At 44.0% G+C, this 11,334-nt stretch overlaps 1 protein-coding gene across 1 annotated transcript; it reads right to left on the minus strand.

Moving 5' to 3' along the window:
* Positions 1-258: 258 nt before the first annotated feature.
* LOC311370699 (uncharacterized protein) lies at positions 259-8,926 on the minus strand. The gene is made up of 5 exons (XM_084489033.1): positions 8,723-8,926; positions 7,183-7,254; positions 4,824-4,874; positions 3,466-3,765; positions 259-1,313 (listed from the first exon to the last, which is right to left on the minus strand). The coding sequence occupies exons 1-5, from the start codon at positions 8,883-8,885 to the stop codon at positions 775-777; spliced, it is 1,125 nt and encodes a 374-aa protein (XP_084345159.1). The 5' UTR covers positions 8,886-8,926; the 3' UTR covers positions 259-774.
* Between the last annotated feature and the right edge of the window lie 2,408 nt (positions 8,927-11,334).

The raw sequence follows: 11,334 nt of genomic DNA on the forward strand, positions 1-11,334 counted from the left end.
TGTGATTTACCATCAATAGGTATGTAATATACATTTCAAATTAAAAATGAAATCTTAATAAAACCTGCTCAGGTAACCCTATGGAAGATCTTAAAAGTCTCTTCCTTTCATGGTTTACCAGCATCAACTTTTAGGAAGCCCCATAAAAAGGAGGGGGAGATGGGGGGGGGGAGGAGGGGAGAGGGAGGAGGGGGGGCAGGAGACGGGGGGGGGGGGGGAGGGGGTGTGGGAGACGGGGGGGAGGGGGAGGGGGAGAGGGAGACGGCGGGGACGGAGGGAGAGGATAGACGAGAGAGAAAGAGCGAGAGGGATAGAGAGGGAGAAAAAGAGACAGAGACAGAGAGACAGGGGCGTGGGAAGTAGGGGTGCGGCAGGTGCAGCAGCACCCCCTGGTGGCGGAGCTTCAGAATTATTATTTTGTTATATCTTCTAAATATCTCTTTGGTTCCAGGACATTTTGTATGTCACGTTTGGGGAACGGGGCGAAGAGAGGGATGACAATCTCAACTATCCTCACTGTTCATTGACCTATCAGATTTGCGTGGACGCGACAGTGATCAGCCTAAAGCCGCGCTCACGCCAAAAGAGACGGGGCGGCGCCGATCTGTACAAAGTCAACGTATAGACGCGCTCCGGGTGACAGGCGCCTGGAACGCCTCCGTTAAGCCCACAGACCTTACGTGGACCGTAACCCCCCCCCCCCCGCCCCCAACAACTTGTTTTGTGTGTGTGTGTGTGTGTGTGTGTGCCCGCCCCGCCGCTCTTTTTTTCTTTCTACAACCGACACAGAGACACTGACCCCAACACTACCCTAAACCCAGGGAGGAGGTCCTCCTGGGTGAAGGTGGACCTGAAGGTGTGGATGTGTGTCAGTGTGTCTGAGGACCCTCCTACACCTCTGTAGAAGGACAGAGTGCCAGCAGGCCGGTCCAGATACACTCCTACTCTGGTAGAGCCAGCGGGGGCGAGACGTATGTCTGTCGGTCTACCGTTGTACACGGCAGTGTAACGATCATCATAACAATTAAGATTCCAGGACTTGTGGTTCCCTCCAAGCACGCTGTCAAAACCCCGTCCTCTCCTTGTGATTCCTCTGTATGTCACTCCTATAAAAACAACTCCTTTCCTCTCTACCTCCCAGTAACAGCGGCCAGTCAGAGCCTCTCTACACAACACCTGGCGGTAGTAGTCAAATCTCTCTGGGTGATCCGGATACGACTGGTCCGCTCTAACCACCGTCACCTTTCTGTTGTCCTCAGACAGAGAGAGTCGTCTGTTGGCTGTGTTTGGGTCCAGTGTGAGTTCACAGGCATCTGACGGGAGAACAAGACATGATATTATTCATAATTGCCGAGATATTCCAGGTTATTCACCCAAAATTCCCACATTCATTTCCATTGGAAAATTCAAAAAATGCTGATTCATGCTTCATCCTCTTCAACACTTCAACAACTTAAGACTTCATAACTTGGTTAAAATGACCATCATTACCGTTTACCATCGTTCAAACAATAAAACAAATCTACACATTTGTAGATTTTCATACTTTTTCAGACACATTCATACTTTTTTCAGAATCACAGTTTTAGTTTCATTCCGGATTCGTTTTCAGTTGGCCTCGCTCTAGCCTTCTGACTCAGCTGTTGCTCGTTGAGCAATCAGTGGACATCACACCACTCTGGAGGAGTCTGGTTAAAGTCACGTGGTGGAGGGTAGTGTGGTCTTTGTTAGTCTCTCTCTCTCCCTCATGGACAACAACAATGGACTACAATAGTGGACTACAACAATGGACTACAATAGTGGACTACAATAATGGACGTTAGCGCTGGCATTAGCGTTGACGTTAGCGGTGACGCTAGCGTTGGCATTAGTGCTGACTTTAGCTTTAGCACTGAAGTTAGCATTGACATTAGCATTAGCACTGCAGTTAGCGTTGCCGTAAGCGCTGCAGTTAGCGTTGACATTAGCGTTAGCGCTGAAGTTAGCATTGACTTTAGCATTAGCGCTGCAGTTAGCGTTGACATTAGTGTTTATGTTAGCATTGACGTTAGCATTAGCGCTGAAGTTAGAATTAGCGCTGAAGTTAGCATTGACGTTAGCGTTAGCATTGACATTACCGTTGACGTTAGCACTGACATTAGTGTTAGCGCTGACGTTAGCGTTAGCACTGATGTTAGCATTAGCGCTGATGTTACGTTGACATTAGCACTGACATTAGTGTTAGCGCTGACGTTAGCGTTGACGTTAGCATTAGCACTGATGTTAGCATTTACATTAGCGTCAGCGCTGCAGTTAGAGTTGATGTTAGCTTTGCAGTTAGCGTTGACGTTAGCGCTGCAGTTAGCGAGTACAGAAGTGTGTGTGAGAGGGTTTAACTGAAATTGGAGCGAGTTTGATTCCTCAGTTCATGATTGGCGAAGAAGAAGCGGTATAGCTCCTGGCGCTCAAAATACTGCGAATCCTGCAGAATCCTAAAGGACCGTGTCGGTTTTTCTGACGTCTCTGGTACTTCCACAACAAGTAAAGACCAAAGGTTGAGAATGAATTGGCAGGACAGAAACAGGGCGGTCACAAGAGGAAGCCACTCTCAAACTCAGGCGACCACGCAAACAAGCAACCAAACCATTTTTTGGTGTGAACACAGCATAACAGAATCGCTGGAAATTCCAGAGTGAAACTCTGTCAAACCCGTTTCAGTCAAATACACTTCTGTACTCTCTCACACACTACTATACTCTCCCACACACACTACTATTCTCTCTCAAACACAAAACTATATTCTCTTGAATACACAACTATACTCTCATATACAGGACTATACACTCTCATACATACATGTAAAATTAGTATAATAGTGTGTGTATGAGTATAGTGGTGTATATTTGAGATTATAATAGTGTGTGTGTGTGTCCTATAAATAGTGTCCTATTTCACTATCCTTCCACTTGTCCATTAAGTTTGCACATCTGAGTTATAGTTTGTTTTGTTATTGAGAATGGGTCTGTGGTTTGAGGCTAGGTTCAATTAGACAACATACATGGCTGGTTGTCTGCTTCCAGTAGAAGCTTAACATCAATGGACTTAAAAACACCTCTTCCACGTCATGACATCCACTAAAACTAGGGAACGGTTCACAGAATTCACGGTTCGGTTCACATCACGGTTTTGGGTTCACTACGTTTTGGGTAAAGCAGGGGATGACACAAGTGGCAATAAAAAAAAAGTACACATACAAACATATAGACACACAAACACACACACACACACATATATATATATATATATATATATATATATATATATATATATATATATATATATATACACACATATACATTTCTAAATATATATATACACACACCTCAACAACAATGTTATGAATATATCAACAACAATGTTGTGAATACATAAACAATGTTATGACTACATCAACAACAACAATCTCTTCTTGGATCCAGATCTTACCATAGACAAGCAGCTCAGCGGTGTGATTGGCCGTGCCAGCGCTGTTGCTTGCCATGCAGCAGACTGTGTTCACGCCATACTTCACCCCTCTGATGAAGAGGAACCCCCTCTCCACCCAGGCCTCTGATTGGCCGTCTGTGCCGTTCCTCTCCAGGGGCCTGCCATTGTGGAGCCACTCGACGGTGGGCTCTGGCGTGCCACTGGCATTGCAGGTGAAGCGGGTCGTTTGGCCCACGGGCAATCGCTGGGTAGATGAGTGTAAATTTATGATGCTGGGGGCCTCCTCCTCCATGGGCATCACTGAACCAGAAGAAACCAGGATGAGATGAATGAACGTTTACAACACGTATCTAGAGATGCACCATCAGACACTCCCTTCACTCTCTCCTAATACCTGTCCACTAGAGGGCGACCCAGAAGATTCTGACCCAATTTTCTCACCTACCTTTTCCTATATGATTGAATATCACAGCAGTATCTACATTTAATCTTAATTTAATTAAACAAGCGAAATAAAACATGTTTATTAAACATGATCATCCTAGGGCGCACCCTCAGCCACGCGTTTACTTATTCGATTTAATTGATGATTTTTGTAAATAATTTTTCAATAAGTGTGTGTGGGGGGGGGGGGGAGGGGCTGATGAACTCAATATTTGCAGAGCCCAGCACCTTCAGGAGAAAGGACAACTGATCCTTCATGTCACCTCTCTCTGAACTGAGTCAAATTCTAATTCTCTGAATAGAAATGCCAGATACAACGGTTAAATTAGAATTTGAGACAGGCAAAGAACTTCTCTCTTTTAATTTTGTAGTGGTACGTACAGTATCCATAATAGCACTTTTGTTTGTAGTTTGAGTGTATAGTTAATCCAGTTTATGGGTCATAAACTGGCACACATAAAAGTGTCCTTACAGTGTGCTTAAGAGCTTTTGCACAGTTGTCATAATTTGTTAAATATCCTTGAACATTCTTTGTAGCATTTTTGTGTGTGCAATTTATTAGACTTGATCCTTTTTGCTTATTTTTTAATAGTTAATTTAATGTAAAATATTATTGAGCATCTTTAATTTATGTATGGAGGTTGTTTATGTATGTTTATGGGTAAAAAAACTGCTAAGCAACGTAAAGGTAAATCAGTTAATATGTGTCTTCAGTGATGTTTATTATAGTAATGTTAATTAACAGGGCAACGCTCCGCTCGCTATGGGAAGGGGGGAGGGGGGGGCCTCAAAACTCAATCTCGCCTAGGGCTACCAAAGAGCTAGAACTGGCCCTGTGGAGGAGAATGCAATACATTTAGAAGCTCAAATTGAAACTAGTGCAACGCAGAAAAATAAGCTACGTAGGTGTTTACCGAGTTCATCCATTACGTGCTCTCTCCCCTCCGTCCACGGTGTCGCTGAGTCTAGGACAGGACAGAAGAGAACAGAAGAAATGAGCTCCAAAACAGAATGACATCATCTCTAAACATGACAGGACCCACAGCCAATCAAACACAAAGTCCATCCCCCCTGAAAGAAAACATGAATTTACAATTAATATTCATACTAATTATTATCATTATAATTTTATTATAATAATTAAGCATTATTGTTTTTATTATTATTATTGTAACTATTATTATTATTAGGTGCCAAGCACAAAGTGTGAGGCAACCTATTGTAATCATTAGTTTTATTATTATTATTCCGACACGTTTGACTTACACAGCCTAAACTGCTCGCACACTTTCTATGAAATTTACTGCAACTGTAGAGGTTGACCCAAGATTAACAGATATAGCAAATATTACACTGATTGGCCCAAAGGTGGCGCTATACCAACTGTCCAAAAATGCAAACTTTGCTCAAGCATATCTCATAACCAGTTTGACCTACACTCATGAAACTTACGTTCACACATGCATATCCTCATGCTGAACAAATATGCCTCAAGAACCTATGACTTCCGCTTTCCAGATTTGCCGCTATTTTGAATTTAGTTAAAAACAGTAAATTGCCTAAGGATCCCAGGTTTAGGTCCTTTAGCCCATATAATCTATGGACCATTATCTTCAATCTGACATAAAGATTAGTCTGTACAATAAAGTTTAAAGCACCAATGATCCATTGACTTCTAAAAGGGGTGTGGCTTAAACCGCAAAATTAGTTAATTGCTCATATCAGCATCAAGTTGGACTCCTATGATGTTGACTCCAATACAAAAGTTGTTCAGAATCAAATTCTGAACAAGATAAAGTTGACATATTTTCAAATAGGGCGCGGCATCTAAATGGGCGTGGCCTGTCACTAAAATCACCACGGTTCATAGACGCAATGTTTGATTTGAGCGGGACCGACTTAGTGGTTGTTGGGGCCTAAAGTTCCAACTGCTCAAGTAAAATGAAGTCGACTGACAAAACAACATGGCCACCACAGGCTCAAAATCATCAAATTTTAACAAACTTCCGCTCTGCGGAGACCGTAATAGTTATGAATATGAAATTCACAGGACACGTGTCGGATCTGCTTCAAAATTGGTCAGTACAGTCAAGAAATGGTGCTGAATGAACGCTGTACAATTTGTGACTAAGTTGAAGGGAGTGTCCGTGGCGTGACGTCAAAGTTGGCCATTTTGGGTTAGGTTACAGGTTAGGTTAGGTTATACTTAATGGTTAGGTTAGGGTTAGGTTTATGGTCTGCGTCACGGTCTTAATGGTTAGGGTTAGGTTATGGTTAGGGTTAGGTTATGGGCAGGGTTAGTCTATGGTCTTAATGGTTAGGGTTAGGTTATGGTTAGGGTTAGTCTATGGTCTTAATGGTTAGGGTTAAGTTATGGTTAGGGTTAGTCTATGGTCTTAATGGTTAGGGTTAGGTTATGGTTAGGGTTAGGTTATGGGCAGGGTTAGTCTATGGTCTTAATGGTTAGGGTTAGGTTATGGTTAGGGTTAAGTTATGGTTAGGGTTAGTCTATGGTCTTAATGGTTAGGGTTAGGTTATGGTTAGGGTTAAGTTATGGTTAGGGTTAGTCTATGGTCTTAATGGTTAGGGTTAGGTTATGGTTAGGGTTAGTCTATGGTCTTAATGGTTAGGGTTAGGTTATGGTTAGGGTTAGGTTATGGTTAGGGTTAGTCTATGGTCTTAATGGTTAGGGTTAGGTTATGGGCAGGGTTAGTCTATGGTCTTAATGGTTAGGGTTAGGTTATGGTTAGGGTTAAGTTATGGTTAGGGTTAGTCTATGGTCTTAATGGTTAGGGTTAGGTTATGGTTAGGGTTAGGTTATGGGCAGGGTTAGTCTATGGTCTTAATGGTTAGGGTTAGGTTATGGTTAGGGTTAAGTTATGGTTAGGGTTAGTCTATGGTCTTAATGGTTAGGGTTAGGTTATGGTTAGGGTTAAGTTATGGTTAGGGTTAGTCTATGGTCTTAATGGTTAGGGTTAGGTTATGGTTAGGGTTAAGTTATGGTTAGGGTTAGTCTATGGTCTTAATGGTTAGGGTTAGGTTATGGTTAGGGTTAGGTTATGGTTAGGGTTAGTCTATGGTCTTAATGGTTAGGGTTAGGTTTGATGGTTTATTGGTCGGCTTATGCTTGGTACCTTAAATGCTGCTCGCAGCTTTAAATATTATTAATAATGATAATAATAATAATAATAATAATAATAGCAATAATACTATTTATATTTTTACTTCTATTATTATTTTAATTGTATTCAGGATGATATGATTTAGACTCACTGAAGGGCAGGGCGATGAGGAGAATACTCAGTAGTCCGAAGATCAGAAAGACAATGTTGCAGGACTTCAGAGCTGTTCAGGAATAGGACACACACACACACACACACACACACACAGATATATATATTCATACTGTGCGGCTATAATTCACAGTCCAGACAGTCTCCCTACGGACTGCAGAATCCCTCGTCTTGAAGAAACATCTGAAGACCTCTACTGAGAACACCTCAGTAAGTGATGACTGGTACTGTGGCTCTCGTGTTGAATTAAGAACACAGTTTTCAGAGTTTCAGAGTTTTCAGACCGTTTCCAGAAAGCATCGTTACATAACGACATCGTTAAAACCCTTGTAGCTAACGACGGCTCCAGGGGTACTCGTAGAGCACTAAGATGCATTCTAAGATCCCATTGCTATAGCCTCAGTGGAGTCACCAGCTGGACATTCCGTGTATTGGATGTGTTTTATTAAAACACGTCATCCAATACCACTGAATGTCCAGCTGGTGCAATTTCGCAATACCCCAAAAACAGTGGTTCCCGCATATATATTACTCGTAGACTATTGTTAGATTTAAACAGCAAAGACAGAGACATGTTAAAAATATCATTTATTGCAGCAATTTAAAATTCTAAAAATAAATGTACCGATGAAACGCCACGTCACAAGGCAACCCTATCACAAGGCATATAATAAAGTCAAATGATTCCATTGCTCGTGTGGGAGGTCGCTTGCGAGCTGCACTTGCTGTCTCCCTCTGATTGATTGATGGTTGCGGTCGGGCAGGATTGTTGACGGGGGGGGGGGGGGGAGCGTGTTTGTTTGCGGTCGGGCAGGATTGTTGACGGGGGTGGGGGGAGCGTGTTTGTTTGCGGTTGGGCAGGATTGTTGACGGGGGGCGGGTGGAGCGTGTTTGTTTGCGGTCGGGCAGGATTGTTGACGGGGGGCGGGTGGAGCGTGTTTGTTTGCGGTCGGGCAGGATTGTTGACGGGGGTGGGGGGAGCGTGTTTGTTTGCGGTTGGGCAGGATTGTTGACGGGGGGCGGGTGGAGCGTGTTTGTTTGCGGTCGGGCAGGATTGTTGACCGGGGGTGGGGGTGGGGGGGGGGGGGGTGGTCTGGTCCGTCACTGCCACGGAGCGACAGGATGTCTCACAGTAACAGACGTTGCGACCAGCTGATTTTGCGCAGTTCTCCAGTGTGCGCGCGGTGCACAGCGCACACAGCGGCTCCGTTTGCCTTTTTTTTTTGCAGGTGGGGAAACACAGAAGAAGTACAAGATACACGTGTAGTTTTGTTTTGATGACCTGACGGTGAGTTACGCAAAAGCGCTGTAGTGGCACAAGTGACGTTACGCATCGCTGATTATGGGCGCGCATGCGTACTTGCGTACCAGTTATGTGCACCCCTGCATATAAGCACACATACCGTTATACAGTAACACATTCGTACACAGACAGTAGTATAGTAATACATGAACATAATACATGAAAATATTTATTTTACTGGTTCATTTATTTTAAATGCTCAAAAAAGGGCACCTACCAAATCTTCTCTGGCTGGTCTCCCTCCGGTCCAAAGACGTGTCCTCAGGTTCCTCAGAGAGTCCAGGGTACGGTTCAGAGATGGTGTCCATGGTTCCTCTCTGACAGCTTCCACTGCTTCTGCTCTCAGGATTCAGCTCCGCTATATCAGCTGGAGAAACCATGTCACGTGTTTTAACTCTGACCAATCATCAGCTTGCAGTCTGTACCATCAGTGTCAGGAAATGTTTTTCTTCTAATCTTATCAGTTGCCATCATTTTGCAAACAGACTCAAGGACGCAAACACACACACGCCACATGATTATTCATATCATCTGAAAATACAACATATATATCATAAAGATACAACATATATTGTAAAAAGATCAGAATTTATATAGAGATACAACATAAATCATATAAAGATACAACATATATCATATATAGATACAACAACATGTATCACAAAGATAAACATACAGAGGTAGAATACAGCAGGTAACATAGTGGACATAGGAGTGGTCAAGCTGTACACTAGAAGGTAGTGGACATGTCTAGGAGTGGTCAAGCTGTATACTAGAAGGTAGTGGACATGTCTAGGAGAGGTCAAGCAGTACTCTAGAAGGTAGTGGACATGTCTAGGAGTGGTCAAGCTGTACACTAGAAGGTAGTGTATTCTCATTTGTTTTGTTTCATAGCATGTTTTTACAGCAACATGTAGGTTGTTGAATGTAGTTTGTTGCTGTAATCCTATTAACAGCATTTATTTGTTCATCTAGTTTAGCTGCCAACTCTAGCTGCCAGCTAATATGTGTAATAGATAAACTAATAAATGCTGTCAATTACATTACACCAATATGTATTGGTGATAATATCGTCTGGCTATTTAGTTAGTTTAGTTTGAAAGGTGTTGTTCTTTGTCTCCAGAAAGAGAGAAGTAACTCCATGTCATGTGACTTTGGTTTGGGTTTAAAGCTTTTGTTTCCTGAGAAAAACGTGCCTCACACACACACACACACACACACACACACACACACACACACACACACACACACACACACACACATACACACACACACACACACACACACTGATTCTCTAAGTATAAGTGATGTGATTGTCATTATGCTCATGCATGTCACATCTTTATGTTAACCCATATGTGTGGTATAGGGATTTGTTTTATTTGATTATACATGGCTCATCTCATAAGCACATGTAGTATATTATGTCTGTTTTAAATCAGTTCAAATAATAAGTTGATTTTAATCACAGAGTACCTCACTGCTCTAAATTTGATATAATTCTAATGTTTAAGGTGTAGATCTTATAACTGGGCTTAATAGTCAGTGATATTAGTTAATCATTTACTTTAGGTTATCTTATAACTGGGTCAAATGGTTATTCATTAACTTGCTGTTATGGGGTCGTTGAACAGCTAAGGCCTTTAGTAAAGACTGGATCCACAAAGAGGAGACATAATGTGAATAACAAAGAGGGAAGGATTTGACAGATTGAGACACTGTTGTGTGGTAATATCCTCCCTCCACACACTGATGAAGAGGTGAATGGAGACTCCACTGTTGTTGTGACGTGTTGGAGGAAACGTCTCCAGAGGTCAGAGCTTATTGTCCCCCAAGCCACCAGTGAGTTGAGGAAGAGCCAGCGGGAGGGACTGAAGACTGGGCCCACGTCAGGGGGCAGGACCCCTTAGAGACCTGGGACTGAAGACTGGGCCCACGTCAGGGGGCAGGACCCCTTAGAGACCTGGGACTGAAGACTGGGCCCACGTCAGGGGGCAGGACCCCTTAGAGACCTGGGACTGAAGACTGGGCCCACGTCAGGGGGCAGGACCCCTTAGAGACCTGGGACTGAAGACTGGGCCCACGTCAGGGGGCAGGACCCCTTAGAGACCTGCTGGGACTGAAGACTGGGCCCACGTCAGGGGGCAGGACCCCTTAGAGAAATGGTTCCCAACCTTTTTTCCTTGAAGACCCCCTGCATAGTACATAGTACAACTGGGCTTAGTAATAAGTTGCAAAATGCTAACTTCCTGACTGTGTAGAGAGTTGTCTGTCTGTCTGTCTGTCTGTCTCGTCTGGTCTCAGCAGCCTCCCCCAGAGTCAGTCTGATTGGACGCTGGGGCTGGGTGAGGCTGCTCACCTGTTGCTCGTTGACCAATCAGTGGTCAACAGGTTGAATGGGCTCTATGCACGCAGCACTTCCGCATTGGTCTCAGAACGCTTCTACAAATCCGGTTCCGGTGTGACACTGAATTCTGCGACCCCACCGCAAAGTGTGACCCAAGGGGGGGGGGCGCTGTTGAACATTTTCTGAACCATGCACGAGTCTGAAGCGTCGACAGGCATGAAGTCGTTCACGTGCGGAAACGTGCACGAGCTTAAAACGTAGCGTTTGTATCGTCGGAGAACCCACAGAGGGACTGGACCCCGTGACAGCAGCAGCACGCTCTGGACCAGAGCCTCAGCTGAAGACCTCTGGACTCTGAACCCTTCAGGGGTCACCAGGAACCTGTTGGGCTCTGACTCAGAGCTCCGTCTCCACGGCGACCTCGGCTTGGTGCTGCGGGGAGAACGGGGTTTGATTCCCTGGCGTTGCCTGACTCTGTCGTC

Source organism: Micromesistius poutassou (assembly GCF_964030765.1).
Source record: "Micromesistius poutassou genome assembly, contig: SCAFFOLD_6257, whole genome shotgun sequence".
Lineage (NCBI taxonomy): Eukaryota > Metazoa > Chordata > Actinopteri > Gadiformes > Gadidae > Micromesistius > Micromesistius poutassou.

Excerpts from the sequence above, each read along its gene's own strand:
- LOC311370699 (XM_084489033.1), bottom strand. The coding sequence starts at position 8,885 with ATGGTTTCTCCAGCTGATATAGCGGAGCTGAATCCTGAGAGCAGAAGC. Across the intron at positions 4,875-7,182 it reads CCTCATCGCCCTGCCCTTCA|ACTCAGCGACACCGTGGACG; the intron begins GTGAGTCTAAAT and ends GTCCTGTCCTAG. Across the intron at positions 1,314-3,465 it reads CGCTGAGCTGCTTGTCTATG|ATGCCTGTGAACTCACACTG; the intron begins GTAAGATCTGGA and ends TTCTCCCGTCAG.